The sequence below is a fragment of the Grampus griseus genome, assembly GCF_964374135.1.
Source record: "Grampus griseus genome assembly, chromosome: 5".
NCBI lineage: Eukaryota > Metazoa > Chordata > Mammalia > Artiodactyla > Delphinidae > Grampus > Grampus griseus.
In genome coordinates, this window is record NC_138998.1 from 68,926,897 (window position 1) to 68,946,154 (window position 19,258).

The 19,258-nt window shown below is 41.0% G+C and overlaps 1 protein-coding gene across 1 annotated transcript in view; it reads right to left on the bottom strand.

Annotated features, from left to right (window-relative positions):
- LOC309823142 (putative cation-transporting ATPase 13A5) overlaps positions 1-19,258 on the bottom strand; it is a gene marked incomplete at both ends in the record, with an annotated part of 101,348 nt that overhangs the window by 23,968 nt on the left and 58,122 nt on the right. Inside the window, 11 exon segments of the mRNA XM_082655304.1 lie at positions 284-333; positions 336-370; positions 5,319-5,428; positions 7,314-7,356; positions 9,963-10,042; positions 11,154-11,279; positions 12,860-13,020; positions 13,822-13,851; positions 13,854-13,967; positions 17,876-17,940; positions 17,942-18,054. Of these exon segments, the coding sequence (XP_082511430.1) occupies positions 284-333; positions 336-370; positions 5,319-5,428; positions 7,314-7,356; positions 9,963-10,042; positions 11,154-11,279; positions 12,860-13,020; positions 13,822-13,851; positions 13,854-13,967; positions 17,876-17,940; positions 17,942-18,054 (927 nt within the window).

The window sequence follows — 19,258 nt, forward strand, 5'->3', positions numbered from 1 at the left end:
TCTCTCCATACTCTAAGTGAAGAAATAGAGGCTGGAGGAGGTCAAGTGTCTCAGGTTATCTAGAGAAGAACAGCACTCCTAGAAACGGAGCCACATCTACTTATTTCTGGCTCTGTGTTTCATGCACAGCTATATCAAGTTCTCAAGTTTGTAGACATCTATTTTGAGAAATGTCATTTATTTATAAAACATTAAATCCTGTGTAAGAGCTGCACCACCTCCCCCAAATAAACAAGGGATATAAATGCAATTAGAACTAGGAAGAAATTATTTTGGTTCATACCCAGTAGAGCAGTGATGTACCCATAAAGTGGATTATACCGTACATGATCTCACCCCCAAGGATAAGACGAGAGCAGCGAGGCTTTCTCTGTTTAAGAAAACATAAAAGTAACTGGTTATATATGACACATATCTCCCAGTCTCTTTTATATTTTAAAAGGAGCTCATTTTAATAGCCTGCTGATATACAGTCACTTAATCACTGATTCATCCTCTCAATTATTCATTTAACCACTCATTCACTTACTCATTCTTTCCTTCAATCATTACCTCACCCACTGATTCATAAGTTCACATTTATTTAAGGCTTATAAGGTGCCAGCATTGTGCTCAGAGTCATGGAGGATATAAATGAATCAGGCACAGTCCTTATTTTCAACTAGCTTGCAATGAATTAAGAAGATTAACATGAACATTATAAACACAATACATTGTGACAAGGTGCAAAATGTCAAGTACTGACTCGCCTGTGATTCATTCCATCCTAGCAACACTTGCTCCCCGTGTGTGTTTTAAAGTCCCTTAGAGACATAAAGCTAAGGGCCAGGTGCTCTCACATCATAGGGAGAGTAGATGTGGCGCCAATATTTGAGATGAAATGGGTTTGTTGGTTTCAATACACGAGGAAGAACACAGGGTAATAATGTGAGCTGGTATGGGAACCCAAAGAGATAAAGACAATGGTAAAAATTGCAGCTTAGCAAGTAAATAGTCCCTAGTCAATAATATTATAATAACTTTGTATGGTGACAGATGGTTACTAGACTTATCAAGGTGATCAATTCATAATGTACATAAATGGCAAATCACTATGTTGTACATCTGAAACTAACATAATATTGTATGTCAACTATACTTCAATAAAAAAGAAAAAAAGCAAATATTACTGGATTCCCCTGGTGGTGCAGTGGTTAAGAATCCACCTACCAATGCAGGGAACACGGGTTCGATCCCTGGTCCAGGAAGATCTCACATTCCGTGGAGCAACTAAGCCCGTGCACCACAACTACTGAACCCACGTGCCACAACTACTGAAGCCTGGGTGCCTGGAGCCTGTGCTCCGCAACAAGAGAAAGCACTGCAATGATAAGCCTACGCACCTCAACAAAGAGTAGCCCCCGCTCGTCGCAACTAGAGAAAGCCCACACGCAGCTATGAAGACCCAACACAGCCAATAAATAAATAAATAAATACATAAGAATAAAAAAGTAAATATTACCCTCTTTAAAAAATTCTGTTTGAACTGTTATTCCTTTAACTGGGTCTGGTTGGTGGTGGATTATGACAGGCCAAAGTAAGAGGAGTGGGGAACTTGGCAAACAAGCCCTCCTGCAGCCTCCTCTTGACAAGCAAGGCAGAAGCAAATCCACATGGGAGGCAGCCCACATCCTCTTGGTTTCCAGTTCCCAGTGACATGGACACCGCTGCTCAAACATCGTCAACAGGTCAGGGACATGAGAAATAAAACCCAAAGAGCCAAACTAACAACCACATTGTCTTGGACAAGATGAGAAGGTTCTGGTGGGAGATGAGCCAGGATGCTTTGGGTGGATGTTTTCTACCAGGCTGCGAGGTACTGCCTTTTTGTTTTCAGCGCAGAGGGTGGAGCAGAAGACCAGCTGAGAATGGCAAGCATGTGAAGCCTGGATCGTTTTCTGACATGCACTTTGTGATTTCATCCTTTTTTCTTACAGTTGTACATTTCCAGGAAAACTGACACCCGGATTTAAAAAAACAAAAAAGTGCAAAAATCTAGAATGGTAAGGCATGAAGAATGTTTGAACCCCCTATGCGAGGCCTCCACACCTGGCATGGGCCTCTAAAATGACTGCTATTCCAAATGGTTGTGAATTTTAAGCGGCTCACTCATTTACTTAATGCATTCCACAAACGTTCATCAAATGCTCTGAGGTACCGTGGTAGGCACAGCAACAGAGAAATGAATAAGGCATAGGCCTTGTCCTAAAGGACTTGAACTATAACAAGTCAATCATGTTTCAAAGAATAAAAATGGAAACCTGTGGATCTGGACCCATGTACCTAAAACTGTACCTCATTGCTCCTCTAGAGGATGTTTTCTCAGGACTAGTCACGCATCAAGAACAGCAAGGGTAAAACCAGCCTAACCCTGAAGTCTTACTAAGCCATCTGCCGCTAGAGAAATTTAACATCCTGACTTGTTTTTTTTGTTTGTTTTTTTTTTGCGGTACGCGGGCCTCTCACTGCTGTGGCCTCTCCCGTTGCGGAGCACAGGCCCCGGACGCGCAGGCTCAGCGGCCATGGCTCACGGGCCCAGCCGCTCCGCGGCATGTGGGATCTTCCTGGACCGGGGCACAAACCCGTGTCCCCTGCATCGGCAGGCGGACTCCCAAGCACTGCGCCACCAGGGAAGCCCCCTGACTTGTATTTTAAAACAGTATATTGCCTCCAGAAATGCACTGGGCATGAGAAAGGGCATCCAAAGTTCAAGTGCCACTGTCTTTTGGATGAATCAAGTAGGCACTTGGTGCAACCGTCCTGGAGTTTGAACCCCCTATGTAAGGCCTCCACACCTGGCACTCCAGCTTCCCCTCCACAGATCCCGTCTGAGAAGCCTTCCAGCCCAGTTTGGCTATCAGGTCCCTGCACCCTCCAATGAAAACCCCATTTCTGAACATGGCTCTCCATTCCCCCACCTGGAATTCCCTCCCACCTCCTTCGCATTTCCATACATCCTATCCATCCTTCAAATTGCTACCTTCCTTTGAAACCTTCCCTTTTGGCTTGAGTTATCATCCTGAACTACTGGAACGATGACTATATTATTGGGACGTTCATTTATTTAAAGCTAATTTATTGAGCACCTATTACTTATCAGGCAGAAGATTCTGTGTTATGCAATTACATCTGCATATATCTATACCCTTTACTGGAATGTGAGCCCTCCAGCTCAAGGCTCTGTCTCATTCTTAATCCACCACATTTTCAAGCACAATATTTTAAAAGACCTGCATGGGTTGTGTTGATGCTGGGAAGCATGAAGTCTGGCAAGTGTCCCAAACACTCTGGATATGTAGTCACCATGACACAAACCAGGTTAAGGCAATAGAGATATTAAGGGTAAGGCTTGGAGAGACTCTCCAAAAGACACACCACTAAAACATAATGCCTGGCTCGCCAGGGATGAGAAAGAGGAAAGAGTTAAAAGCACTCTGATGTTCTGAGCCTCAAAGATGCACTCTAAGGACCAAACGGTCCTCAGAAGCAGAAAACATGGGAGTTAGCAAGGGAAGCTGCTTTGAAGGTAGGGGAGGTGATGTTGTTTGAGGGCATGAAGGACACAGGTACAGGCACCCAGTACTCAGGGACAGGGGTCAAGCTGTCTTGCTGCTTTGTAGCCACTCAGAGGCTAGCACATTTAGGTAATTCCCAACGGCCGCTGCACATTCAGATGCACCAAGGTACCTGCTGAGATCTTCATGGTTGTCTTTTTTTGTATAAACCTCAACATTCTGTGATGTGCTCCAGACCATCGGCCGTGAAGATGGCCTGAAGTTACCCCGCAGTATTACAGGAAAAATCAGAGGGAAAAAAGTTATGCACACAGTATAAAACCTGATGTAAGTCAGAAAGAAAAATTCCATATGATATCACTTATATGTGGAATCTAAAATACAACACAAATGAACTTATCTATGAAACAGAAGCAGATTCACAGACATAGATAACAGACTTGTGGTTACCAAGGGGGGGTGGGGTGGGGGGGAGGGATGGAGTGGGAGTTTGGGATTAGCAGATGCAAACTATTATATACAGGATGTATAAAGAAGATCTTCCTGTATAGCACAGGGAACTATATTCAGTATCCTGTGATAATGGAAAAGAATATTTAAAAAAAGGTAATTGTATGTATAACTGAGTCATTTTGCTGTACAGCAGAAATTAACACAACATTGCAAATCAACTATACTTCAATAAAAAGGGTATGTTAAATGAAAAAAAATTTGATGTTTTATTCTTAACTGTATGAATAAATTTCTTTTTTTTTTTTTTTGGCTGTGACATGTGGCATGTGGAATCTTAGTTCCCCAACCAGGGATCGAACCTGTGCCCCTCTGCAGTGGAAGCACAGAGTCTTAACCACTGGACGACCAGGGAAGTCTCAAGGCCCAGTACTTGGAGTTTTCATAGAAACCAGGCCTTCTATTGTTTTATATCTTTATGTGCTACTTGGATGTTATATCGTCCTTCTCCATTGTCAGCCTGAAGTTTGAGCCATAGCAGAAATCCCTAAAAATGTCATTATTTGTTTTAATGTTAATTTAGAGCAAATGTACACACAAATACTGAGTGTCTAATATTGCAATCAAAACACTGGTTAAGAATAATAATTCATGAATCTCTACATATAGCTACTGGCCTGGATCACATCATAGGGTTTATGGTTGTTCGTTAGTTATTTAGCCAATAAAACCTTTATTTAATTGATAATAATTAGACCAAAAAAAAAATGAGTAGAGACAAGATCAGAAATGAGAGTGCAGTGGATGTAAGGGAGCTATACTGGGAAAATAAACAGTTTTTAATTCCTTCCCCTTCCCTAATCCAATTGCCAATCCATTGTAAAAGTCTCTGGTGCAATCACTTTGGGTATTCACTAATTTGTATTTTGGAGACATAACACTACTGGGGGAAGCTTTCTGGTGGAGGGTTCCTTTTCTCTTTCCCCCGCATCCACAACTCCTGAGATAAAGGTTCCAGTAAGCATCCAACATACAAAATAAAGGAGAGAAGTAAGATATACAATAGGTTTTTAAATATCAACTCTAGTTTTCAACTGTCCACATGACACAGCCATGTGTCCTTCAAAGCTCAGCATAAGTCACTTTTTGTTGCTTTTACCAGCATTCTCAAGCAGCACTCATGGCCCCCTTAAATGATACTCAGTAGCACTTTACCCGAGCCTCTGCTTATCACTTTCAATTATAGTTGAATTCTGTCCAGAGCCAGACAGTGAGCCTGTCGGTCAGGGGATAGAAAGGGGATAGGTGGCCTACTTGATGAGATGAGACACACACTCGATGTTGGGTGTTTTCAAGGTGAAAGGGCAGGCCACAGATGCCTCCTGTTCTGACAGCAAAATGCCTGCATGAGCCATTTTCAAAGCCTGGAATGATAAAGCCATGTTACACCCACGACTCCTCAGGCCAAGCTCTAACTCTTCAAACAGCGCGAGGCTATTCTTCACGTTATAGAGTTGATAACATTGCACTCTCCCACCCCTGGATCTCTGTTTATGCTGCTCTGCCACCTGGATACACGCAGTCACCAATGAAAGAGGCACCAAGTAAACAATGACCCAGTGGTAGAAGAGTGGTGTGTGTGTGTGTGTGTGTGTGTGTGTGTGTGTGTGTGTATTGGTTGAGGGGGTGTAGACATGATAAGAAAATGGAAGGACTCATTCCAGAAATCTATTAAAAAGATGACAGAATTTGGATGGAACTTTGTGAGGGCCTTTACAATCACATTTCTTACACTTATCAGGCCACCTTCATGAACTATAGGAAAAACTAATTCCCACCTTTTCCTAGGCTGCCGGCTGCCTGATCCGGCCAACCAGCTAACTGCTGGGACGAAGTGTGGGGCATACAGCATCTTCACTGGAGGAAAGGACCAGATGCACACATCAGAGAATCGTTCCAGAATATATGTTGTTTCACTGATATAAGGGCTAATTCATTTCTCATCAAGACTGGAAACTGTCCAGAGAATGCCCAGAGCAGAGAGTGGCCAACGAGCAGTCCAGTGAGCCCCTAATCCTATGAGAATTGTACGAACATAAAATGAGATTTCGTATTTCTGTAGCTCTGTAGAAAGTGCAAAGTACCTGTTTACTATGGCCAGTATACACTAAATTCATGTTCAATTAATATTAGAATATTTCCTTCTTCCTCCTTTCTCCCTTAATATTTTATATCTCTGTGATGTAATTTAGGACCATCTACTTTATGTTAGGGTTAGTTTTATGCATGATTTTTTTCCCCCATCAGATGATGAACTCTTCGGAGGAAGAGACTATGTCCTTTATAACATCCAGTTTATTTGTTTTGTTCTAAATTCCACATAATTAATGAGAATGGGTACTCACTCTAGATTTGGAAGAGGAGACTAACAACTAGCTTCTTCTCATGAAGTATGAGGCAGAAAAATTCATAACAGATCTCTAATTATGAACATAGCTGTTCACAGAACTTTAAAGAAAATATTTAAGAAGGAAGTAAAACAAATACCTAGACCTTAAGTATCTAATAGACTTTGGAAATACAAAGCAATTCTCTTTACTTCTCATTCCACAAATTAGCTCCTAAAATATTTTCTTATGTACAACAATCTTCAAGTAAGCTACTGTTTCAACCATATCTTCGAAACTCAGATTATAAAATAGGCACTGCCTTCTATTGTGTTAGAGAAGTAATCTGCTGAGAATCTTGTAATTTAGGTTTGCTATTGTATGTAATGACCAAATAATTTGGTCTATGATTTTGCTGAGTGTAAGAATTTTGGGGTATAGCCAACTTGTAAAAAGTAACCCTGGTGTAGAAATCCGGCAGGGATAAACACAATTTACACATAAGTCAAAGCTTTACCATCAGTTTCAAATTCTTCCTTCATTAAGCCTTTACCAGCTGCATGACTTCAGGAAAAAAAAAAAAGTATTCACCTCCCTGAGTCTCATTTCCTTATTTATAACAGGAGAGATTTAAACCAGCTAGCCTTGAAAAGTCCCTTTTGCGTCTGAAATATGGGAGCCTATGTAGCCTTCCCTTGTCTTTATTATTCTAGGAGTTGCTAGAAAACAGCGGAAGTGACTCATCTCACTTTACTCTAAACCACGTTCAACCCACACTCCAGTAGAAGTGAATACAAACATCAGAATGATTAAGTGATGTGATTGTTGGCAGAAGGGTGAAGAGTCAGACCCCAGGAGATGTGGGGTCCTTAAAAGGATATCAGTGACCCCCCCTGCATTAGAAGAAGTAATTTCTACTCACCCCACAGTCATTAGCTCCATCTCCACACATGCCTACATAATAACTGCAGGGGAAAGGATAAGAAAAATTAATGCTTAATTTTAATTAAGCTTAATGCCTCACTTGAGTAATTTCCATCATAACTAGATCACACGCGATGTGTGTGTGTGTGTGTGTGTGTGTCCCCTGAACACATGTGGAATCAGGCTGAAAGAAAAAGACTTGGAGATAACTATTCCCAGAGGGATAATGCCCTTGTATATTTAAATTGTTTCAATCAATCAATCACATGGAAGTGATGGTGATACTGCCAAGGATGTCCACAAAGATGATCACACACTTCAAAAGAAGTCCTGTTGGATTATATCCACCAAGACCAAGCTGAAGTGTGTGCTGTCATAATCACAGCACTTTCCACACCCTAATGCACAGATCACAACCTAGTCCATCTGTGTTTTGGTTGCTGACTGCTGCTGAAAGTTTAACATGTAGACACTAGGGAGAGAAACATTTGGGAAATGGTTTAATAGATATAACTAGAGATATATACACATATTCCTGATGCATCTTGGAGTGAAAATGAGATAACATTGCCCCACCTATACCAGTTTGGTGTACAAACACAACAGTATAAAGGGAAGAGTAAAATTTAAAGCTACTACTAAAGAAAAGGAGTTTCTGATGCAAGACACACTGTCTTCTATTATAAGTAAATAATACATCGGAGGTATTGATTAATGGCAATACTATTAAAGGCTCAGTGGTAACTTGCCAAAAACACATGAAATAACACAATACAGGGAAAAATGAAGTTCTCAGAGAATTTCCTTATTAGTTGACACATAAGAAACGGCCATCTTTATTGGTCAAAAATTGTCACATGTGGGGCTTCCCTGGTGGCGCAGTGGTTGAGAGTCCGCCTGCCGATGCAGGGGACACGGGTTCATGCCCCGGTCCGCGAAGATCCCACATGCCGCGGAGCGGCTGGGCCCGTGAGCCATGGCCACTGAGCCTGCGCGTCCGGAGCCTGTGCTCCGCAACGGGAGAGGCCACAACAGTGAGAGGCCCGCGTACCGCAAAAAAAAAAAAAAAAAAAATTGTCACATGTAAACAGATTCATACGGTTTAACCTACTATTTGGCTAGTATATATGAAAATCACCCTATAAACATTTGTTTGTGTTCATGTACATATCAAGACTATACACATTTGCTGAAAATGGCTTCCTTTCTTCAGGCGTCAGGTACATATTTAGTCTTTATATCACACGAGGAATCTTACATCTTCTAGTGTTGTCTGAATAAAGAATAAATTCTGAATGAAGATCAAGATCTGGAAATTGAGAGGATAACTTATTCTGAGACAGCATACATCCTCCTGAATTGATGTTTCTTTAGGGGCATACAGCTTTTCAAAAGTAAGCATTTAAGTTGGCAACACTTCTCAGGTATTTGAGAAGGGTAAAATTACTTTCTTCAGCCAATATCATACAATGACCATGTAAGTAAAACAGTCATTTTAAACACTTGTTACTAACCCAGCCTCGAGGCATTATGGGAGTTAATAAGCAGTTTTGGAAACTTCCCTAAGAATGCTTGGGCAACAAAAAATAATAGTCAAAGGCAGTCTCTTGATTTTATTTATTACTTATCAGCAATTATCTAAGTTTCACTACTCTCCATTCCTTTTCACTTTCCAGAAATCTGCAGTCCAGAAATTGTAACAGTCCCAGCAAGTAATACATAGGTCTGGTCTCAAGAAGAACCGTTTCACTCTGATGTGACTTGGTCATCTGTATTTTTGAAGGAGATAAGAAAGGACTTTTTCTTTTTCTGACTTTGGCCTCAATACCCAAAACAGTGAAAATGCCATTTCATCTCCTTCCTGGAGGACCTGAAATTATTCACACAGCTTCTGATGGACCAACCTCAAATAATTCCAGGTGATAACTCTCACACTTCTCCACTTTTTTCCACTCTGAGCTGTACAAACCCCTGTTGTTTCTATACTCTATATCCAAGCAGGGGATCTTCCTCTAAGATATGCCCTATGGGCCACAGAAGGAATGCTGTCCGGGGTAGACAGTTTCTGAAATGGCCCACCTCCTAGTATTCATGACGTCTAATGCCCTCCCTTGAGTGTGGACTTGACCTAGCAACTTGCTTCTAATGAAAGGAATAAAGTGACGGGATAAGATGTTACTTCTAAGATGAAGATATAAAAAATGGTCATACCTCTCTCTCTCCCTCTCTTTCTCTCTCCCTCTGACTCTTCTTACTTGCTCTCTCTCACGGAAGCTAGCTGACACACTGTGAGCTTCCTTATGAAATGACCCACGTGGCAAGGAAACAAGGGTGGTTTCTGCCCAACAGCCAGTAAAAAACAGACTCTTTAGCCCAACCGCCCACAAGAAACTGAATCCTGCCAACAACACATGAGTGAGGCTGGTGGCAGATCCTTCCCCCGCAAGATGACTACAGTCATGGCCAACACCTCATTACACCTGTGAGAGACCTAGAACCAGAAGACTCAGCTAAGCACACCTGGATTCCTGACCCACAGCAATGTAAAAAAAAAAAAAATGGTGTTATTCTAAGCCACTATGATTTGGGGTAATTTGTTACACAGCAATAAATAACAAATACACTCTTTTCATGCAATAACAACTACTTTAATTTCTGAAATTCTTCAATGAGGCTAGATTTCTGCCCAGGGAACATTCTTGCAAAAATTGTTCCATTCACCAGAATCTAAAGAGAAAAACAACGATTGCAAGAAGATTAGAAAGTTGAACACTTTTAAAATAAAAGAACAGTCCTGAAAAATGACTCCTGACCACCGTTTTAATATAGCATTGGGTGGTGTGACATTAGACCAAATGTCAGGAAAGGGAAAAAAGAGAAAAAATATTTAACTTTCACTTTCAGTTTTCCATCACAAGTCTATTACTTTGTTCCAGGCCATTTTTCCAAGATGGGGTAAGCGCTAATGAATAAAAAGTAACTAAAAAGCAGAAGAGCATATAAGATTAAAACGCTTAAGGAAATACAGTTCTTTTTAATAAACACTGTCTCCGTAACTGAAGACTAAGCAGAGGAAAGAGCAATAGATCATGAGTTGAGAATCAGGGTTCTATTCCTAGCTCTGCCCCAAATTGTGCAAACCTTAGGCAAGAGACAACCTCTCTGAGCCTCAGCTTTCCAGTCTCTCCAATGAGGAACTGCACTAACGGCTTTCTAGAAGCCTGGGGGGTCTAGATTCTATGGTCCTTGACTGGTAAGGCGACAGGACTTTCAAGACACTGCTAACAGATGGTTGTTGCCCTGGGCTCCGTTCTCCACTTATCTCCTTCCCACTGACAGCACAACCCTGCAGGGCACTATTTGAAAATACACACACAGCGACAAGATAACAAATGATTTTGAGAATAAACCATGAAGTCTTTGTTTCCTTCTGCTGTAATTTAAGAATCCAGGCAGGAAGGGGAATAGAGTTCAGCCTGACATGAGTTGGTGACTTTCAGAGAGAAACAGACACGAAAAACAGGCAGCGTCTTTGGAACTAGCTGGAGGTTCTCTCTGCTCGGGAGGGAGGGAGGAAGGACGCAGGGGCTGGACTGGCCCCAGGGGCGGGGCGAGGGGCAGTACCAGCCTCAAAAGCTGGACAGGAGGCCATGCTCATGTGCTGGACCAGGAGGTTTAGGGGGGTGGGAAACTCCTGAAAGCACAGTGCCTGTTTGGGGGTGTTTATTTCCTAACTCTGAGATAACCTCGCTGATCGTCCCCTTCACTGTTCTCTTACCCTTTTTTATCTCAGTAATTTGAGGAGCAAAATAAAACGCATCATTTCTCCAGTACTTACTTTTGGAAGCAAGCTGTTGAAATGCTGCAATATCACTTGGTATGATTTCCCACTCACTGCGAAATGGTAACAGCTCCCTCTTTCTCCATCAGGCACTGAACTGTTTCCAATGTTAATGTAGGTTTCCTAAACTCAAAAGGGCATTATTTCTACATTGGCTCTTAAGGAATGTTGTTGCTTTCCTACATTTTATGGAAGGAAGTGTATTCATGTTACACAACAGGGTGAGGACCAGCAAATATACAATATGGAATTTACCCATAGAACTTAGACTCATATGAAGAAGATACTCAAAATGCTCCCCCCCAAATTACATGAGCAGAGAATACTTCGGCAACATGATGCTCTGTATCCTATTCTGGGAAATAATACGTGTGATGTCAGTCTACTGAGGAAATCATTCCAAGGTACCAATGAGTGATTCCAAGGAAGAAGAGGAAACATTCTTCCCTTCTCTTCCTTCTCCTCTTCATTCAACCTTTTGTTTCCTAAGATCTCTTACCATTCATTCCTTCAGAAATCATGCCCCAATTTCTTCCCTGTACAATAGGTAGACTCTTTCTTCAGAGCCTAACCTGACCTCTCCCCACCCCACAGGTAACCTATTCCCTCACAGTGCCCAGATCCTCTTCCACATCCTGTGACCCCTGCACCAGCACTACTCCTTTCCTGAAACGCTCTCTGTCCTGTTTTTCAGTGTAGCCCTATCACTGGGTTCTAGCCCCAGCTGGCTAAGCTCCAGGAGAAAGCATCTGATGACTGTGTATGCATTCATCATGTCAATAGCTGGTAATGGCTGTTGATGCAACATTTTTCAGAGGGTCTTACATTTAGGTAGGACTCTAAATTCAGATAGTATAAAAGATGAGAACCTTTTCTTCATTAGAGGAATTCACTGGGGGAAGCACTGTATTTGGAAGAAAAAATATTTTGATGTACTAGACTGGGAGGCAAGGTGATACACCCCTCCGCTTCCAACCTCCATTGTAAAACCACCAACCAAAGACTTGTTGTAAAGTGTTCACTTGAGGCAGGGACTGGATTCCCTGTGCTTTTCTTGGAAGTCGAGGAGAGAAAGTGGGGTGGGAGGGAGCCGGAGAGGAGCAGGAAAGCCTGAGACTATGATGCGACTTCTCCCTGCAATGACAAACCTTCAGGAGAGGCATTAAGCTCATAAGTGGACTCTTTATTAAAAAGTAGTGAGGATCTATATTCAGTATCCTGTAATAAACCATAATGGAAAAGACTATGAAAAAGAATATATAGATGTATAACTGAATCACTTTGCTGTACAGCAGAAATTAACACAGCATTGTAAATCAGCTATTCTTCAATAAAATAAAAATTTTAAAGTATACCATCTCTATTAAAAATGGATATAGGTACAAGCAAGATGTGGTTCTCAGCCACATCTGCACATTGGAATCACCGGGGGAAGGACTGATGTCAGTTCCCAGCCCAGAGATTCTGATTGAATCCGTAATCTTGGCTTGGGAAGCTTAAAAACTCTTCTAGGTCGTTTCTACGTGAGGCCAAGACTGAGAAGTGCTGGCGGAAATGCTAAAAGCTTTTCAAACAGTAAAACTCTGGGCAGATGGGAGGGCTTTTTACTGTGGTGACTTCTAATGCCAAGAGAGAGCTGCCCAGGGTTAGGGCTGTATTCCATCTGCCCCAGCCCGTGCAGGAACCTTGCAACATTCACTCACATTCTTTCCAGGCCCACGCTCTTGGTTCTCTACCAGCTTCCAGGTCACGGAGGCAGGGACAAACTCTTCGGGTTCATTGGCTTCAACAAGGATCACGTGGCTCCCTCGAGGAATCATTTCAGAATTCTTTGCAACAGTAATGGCTGTTTGAAGGTTGTCACCTAGATGACAAAGAAAGTGGGCTTGCTTTGTGTAGAAACCTCTCAGCATCCAGAACTGAGCTCTCCCTCTTCCGAGTGACTGTACCACATTGTTGGTGCTCTTGGGGGCATTTATCGCTTTCTGCTTTTTTCATAACCGTTTATCAGGCCTATCTGTCATGGGTGCTCAAACACTACGTCTGCATTTCCCTCCCATAACCGCATCATGTCCCAGATCATCGCATATTTCCAAAATATGCACAAGTGAATAAATAAATATTTAAGTGCTTTACGACTAATCCTCAGAAGACTGACAGCTGTCAGTGGTGAAAGTTATATGGGCCTCGTCTGATAACATAAAACTATTCTTGGCATCTGGATTCCAATTAAGTAAAGAAAAAAAGCACTTAGGGCTGGCCGTGTTGGATTTGATCATCACAGGCCATGCCTACCCCACCGCCCTGAAGGACAGTCCAGCAGGGTCTCGCCCCCTTCACACAGAGGTCTCACTGGGGTTCTTGATGAGAATCCCATTCTCTTCTTTCAACATTTGTTGTGAGCCTATTAGCTCTGCACAGATCCTGGGTAGGAACAGAGGGCATCAGACAAAGAGAATGAGCTACGGTCCTTGTCTCCAAAGCTCAGGGTCGTGCTGGGGGTGGGGGAGCTACACATGTTCCCAGGTAACTGGAGCAGAGGGTAACAAACTTGACAGCCAAGTTTTGTTCTCTCCGCCTCAGTTACATGAACTCACTCAGCTCACATGGTATTTTGCTTATGCCTGGGATACATGTAATTTGACAGTCTTCCTGAAACCCATACCGGTAATCATCGCAGTCCTGATGGGGCCTAGCTCAGTTCCTTCAAGACTGGTTTTGTTTCCTTTTTCAAGTGATTCTCCATTATGAGAAGTCCCAGAAATGTTAACTGTGACTCCACCTTCTCTCTCTGGATTTGGAAGAAAGTCACTATTAAAGTGTATCCATATAATCTCAACAGTTGGATTTATTGCCTCGTTTTGAAATTTCTAAGTTTTATCAATGTAATACATGCACACGTTTAAAAAATCAAAAAGAACCCAAAAGTTTATAGTACTGAAAACCAATAGCTCCTGTCTTCACAGCACCCCACCCCTTCTCCTTCTCAGAGGTAACTACTTTTATATCTTTTAGCTGCTTCTTCCAGTTTTTCAACTCCATTTTTTTTTAAAACAATGTGTTTATCTTCCAACTCTTCTGTTGGTTTTTAAAATTTTTTGTTAGTCATATATTTTTAAAACTTTTTTAGCTTGTAAGTATTTTAGTTTAGTAGACATTTATTTAGTACGTACTGCCTACAGGATACTATAGTAATAGTTGAATATGGAATCATTTATTTCAGCCTCCATCTGTAACAGCCAGTAAACACATGACATCAGCCAAGGATTTGAAGAGTTTTCAGAATTTGAAATGGGAGGCTTGGAGTCTAACTGGGTTACATTAGGTAGTGGGACCTCTCCTCTAAAATAAAATAAATCTCAGGTGTTTCTTAAAAAGTAAATTTGGGGGCCAAGAGCTCTTTCTTGATCCCTCATTTTTTCCTTTTTCTGTCCAGAGTGGAGTTAAGATTTCAGGAAGAGGAAGGGGAAGGATAGGGAGACCTAGGGAACCAACTTCTGTGCCTGCTGTCAGTCCACTCCTATGTTCACTGTCCTCAGTCTCATCTCCACCTTCCACAGTACATGGCATATCAGAGTCTCATTCTCTCTGGGGTTCTACAGGGTGAACCAGCTTTCCTCCTGCAATCTCTCTGTCTTGGTATAAGCTATAGCTTCTTCTATCCTGCTGATTCAGCTACCACTCCTCCATTTACTTTATGACTTACAGAAATATATAGAAATCTCTCATCTACACTTATTCCTTCTCTAGTTTTCTCTGAAACTTTCTTTTCTATCATGTTAGTAGGACTTGGGAGGGAAATGATCACGTGGTCAGTAAACTCCTTTAAGAAAAAAATCAGAGTTGAATTTCTTGATGAGAAATAATTCAACGTGGATAAGAATACAATGAAGAAACTTCTCTCTGGAGTAGAGTATAAGTAGCTACATCCTTCATCCACAGTCCAGTTACTAAATTACTACTTTATTTTAGATCCTATATTAGGCACGTTGGTGAATACTCAGATAATCAGATATGAATCCTACCTCATGATCTTAGAGAATATTATAAAAGAAAATGCACCTTAATATAGAATTTGTTAAATTCTCATCATTTAACTTCATGACTTTCTATTATAAATTGGATTAATATTTTCTCATTAACTAGAACTAAAAGAAAAATTCCAAAATCTTCTCACCAATGTATTCTGCTTTGAGTCTCTGTTTTATGACTCTTCCCTTTTTCACTGCTTCAGGCACTTGGGTATCTCGGGATTCTACAACATTCTAGCAAAATCCTGTGTCGTTGCCTCCACTATTCCTATTGCCTGCAGTGCTCCGTCCCTGGATACTTGCATGCTCTGCTCCCTGACTTTACTCAGATCTCTATTCAAATGTTACCCCCTCAGAGGACTTCCCTAATCTCCCCATGTAATACGGTGCTCTCTGTCATTTTTAAAATCCTTTTAACCTGCTTTTTTTCTTCTTTCAGGGCATTTATCACTGCCTGACAATATTTTATAGATTAACTTATTAATTATTTCCCCCAATTAGGATATAAGCTTTGTGAGGGCAAGGATTTGATTTTATTCACTTTTGAATCCTCAGTGCCTTGAGGGGCATCCAATACATAGTCAAGCTCAATAGAAACTGGCGAAACTCATGAAAGGGTGAATCTTGATAAGGTATTGCTGCTGATTCTTTTTCCCCCTAAGTCATCTCAGGAAACTCTTCTACTTCCCCTTTATGATGTCAGTTTTTTATACATCTTGATTTTCCTAATTGGAAATTTTTGCTGAATATAATTTGACTCAAAAAAAAATCAAAACCCTATTCTTTAACCCTGTTTGAAAATGATAACTATATTCTAGGAAGCATGATAAATAGGCTCCTGATATTCTCTGGGAAAACCTGGGATAGTTGGAAATCCAGCACAATTTATCCTCATTTTTAAATTTTGTCATATTTATAATAATGTCTCTCTCACTGGTGCTTTTAAATGAGAACATCACTGTTTAATTTGTATGTGACAGCTGGGTGGCAGCTACATTCCACTTCTAGCGACATAAATCTTGTCTTCACACATGACCTTAACTTTTATTATTAAAATTTGTATCTTGAAAAATTACAAAATCCTGTGTGTTATGGGTCTTTATGCTTCCTCAAGAATAGCTAACACCTTGAATGTTAAACCTGAGAGTGCCGTTCATATATTTGTGAACCGCATATATTTGTGATTCTATTTAGAAGATTAAAATGTCATGGCGAAAGGCTTCTTAGAGATCACCCAATCCCACATTTTATAGTTGGGGGAAATAGACACAGGGTAAGGAAGGGACGGTGATTACTGATTATATTAGAGTAGATAGACTTAGGTTGTAAATAGTAATGTGGAACCGAGGATATCCACATCTTGTGCAGAGGGGTTAATAATTGTATGTAAGTGAGGATCTCTCTACCAGCAACACAAAATCAAAGATAAGTGATGCAGATGATCTGTTATTCAATTTTCCACAGTATTTCTTTACTCCTTTGTCATAAACAATTCAAAAACAAACTTTAAAAACTGAGAAACTTCGAAAGAAAAAATAATCTACAGATTGTCCTCTGCTGAGGACAATGTATCTCCTGAACGTAATTAAGAATACTGAGTTCTACTTCATATAAGGAACTCAATTTGCACTCACTACCTCTCCAGACTCGAAGGAGGTGTACTACTGATTCTTGAAAGAAGACATATCTAAGGGATTCTGAAGGTCTTTTAAAGTGCCAACTGTATGAATATGATATTAGCATATGTCAAGGATCAGAATTTAGGACAATAAGAATTGGAAGGGCTACCAGATGAATAAGGGGTGGCAAAGGACACCTGAAAAAAAATGAACAGCCAAGAACAGACCATCAGTCTGTGAAGGATGGAGTTAATGGGAGCTATGAGGAAGATCAAAATCAGAAAAAAGAGGGACTTCTAAAAAAAGACTTGAAGTAGAGAGAGAAGTTAAAGCAATCATTTGTCAAATCTTAGAATTCTGTGCACAAGTTGATGGCTATCAGCAATTGTAAGGAGAATATAGACGAAAATCAGGAGTAAAAAGGCCAGTTTTATCCAAATGAACTCATTTGAATGCAACAATATTCTTACAAATCTGGGCTGCAGCTTAGAGAGTGCATATGTTTATAAGACTAAGAAACAATACAAATCAGCTCAAAATCTGGCCCTGAAAGATGAAATTGCTGTGAAAATGATCAATTACCTTGCTCTAATACCATCTAATTTACTCTAATCACTTTTTTTTTCCTAAAAGATTTATCTTTTTTATATTCTCCTCTCATTGATCTAAGACCCCATAAGTGATGCCAGCCCCCCGGAGGTGACAGAGCATCCCTGTCTGCAGAATTAATCTAGGGTTCAGACCTGTCTCTCTGGTTCCTTTTAACACTCCTCATTCTCACCCTCCCTGGTCCTCTGACCCCGCTGTAGTTCCCTGTTCTGGCTTCTGAGGCTTGCTTCACACCTCCCTGTCTGATGCCCCATTGTGGTTGAGCTTTTCTGGCTGACATTTACTCACTGCTTCTCTGCTTTTAAGTTACCACCTCTGCCTTAGCAGATCTACTGAGCCCACTTCCCACTTACCAAGAAAATAACCACCTCCACATTCATTGATTTAGGTTGGTTTTCTCTGTGTGTTTGAGCTTTTAAAATATTTTTGCCTCCTGAAAGAGATAAGTGTCAGTTAGTACCTGTTTCAGATCTGCAGAACCTAGCCAGCATCTCCGGGGCACCTTTCATATAGACAAAAAATAATCCTCCCCTCCAGCTGAATGACCACAGGCATCCTCTGCAGGCTGCAGGAAAATGGAAACTGTCGAAAGATGGCGATGGCTTCCAAGTCGTACGTTGTCACAACGTTGATATTTTTCTAGCTGCGTCTAAGGTGATTCTCTCATCAAGTTGTCTGGTCTGCAAGGCCCTTCCCCTTGGCTGCTTGGAGGAATCTGAGTCATCTTCCAGACCAAGTTTGCAGGGCACCACCTCTGTGGTACTTCTCTCCTAAAAACAGTATTTACTCCCACCTCTGGACTCTCGCTGTTCTTTCTTCAGCCTTTATTATAGCACTTGGCACATTATACTGCATTTATTTGCACCTATATTGATTTTTCTATCAGTCCACATATTCTTCCAGCACAGAGCCCAACATGTCTAGCTTTCTTTTTTTTTGCATTTCTCTTTTTCTATTTTCTTTCCTTTTTTTTCTTTTAAACATCTTTATTGGAGTATAATTGCTTTACAATGGTGTGTTAGTTTCTGCTGTATAACAGAGTGAATCAGCTATACGTATGCATGTATCACCAGATCCCCTCCCTCTTGTGTCTTCCTCCCACCCTCCCTATCCCACCCCTCTAGGTGGACACAAAGCACCAAGCTGATCTCCCTGTGCTATGCGGCTGCTTCCCACTAGCAATCTATTTTACATTTGGTAGTGTATATATGTCCATGCCACTCTCTCACTTCGTCCCAGCTTACCCTTCTCCCTCCACGTGTACTCAAATCCATTCTCTACATCTGCATCTTTATTCCTGTCCTGTCCCTAGGTTCATCAGAACCTTTTTTCTTTTCTTAGATTCCATATATATGTGTTAGCATACAGTATTTGCTTTTCTCTTTCTGACTTACTGCACTCTGAGTGACAGACTCTAGGTCCATCCACTTCACTACAAATAACTCAATTTCATTTCTTTTTATGGCTGAGTAATATTCCATTGTGTATATATGCCACATCTTCTTTATCCATTCATCTGTCGATGGACACTTAGGTTGCTTCCATGTCCTGGATATTGTTGCTTCCATGTCCTGGATATTGTAAAGAGTGTTGCAATGAACATTTTTTGAATTATGGTTTTCTCAGGATATATGCCCAGTAGTGGGATAACTGGCTCATATGGTAGTTCTAGTTTTAGTTTTTTAAGGAACCTCCATACTGTTCTCCACAGTGGCTGTATCAATTTAAATTGCTACCAACAGTGTAAGAGGGTTCCCTTTTCTCCACACCCTCTCCAGCATTTATTGTTTGTCGACTTTTTGATGATAGTCATTCTGAGCAGTGTGAGGTGATACCTCCTTGT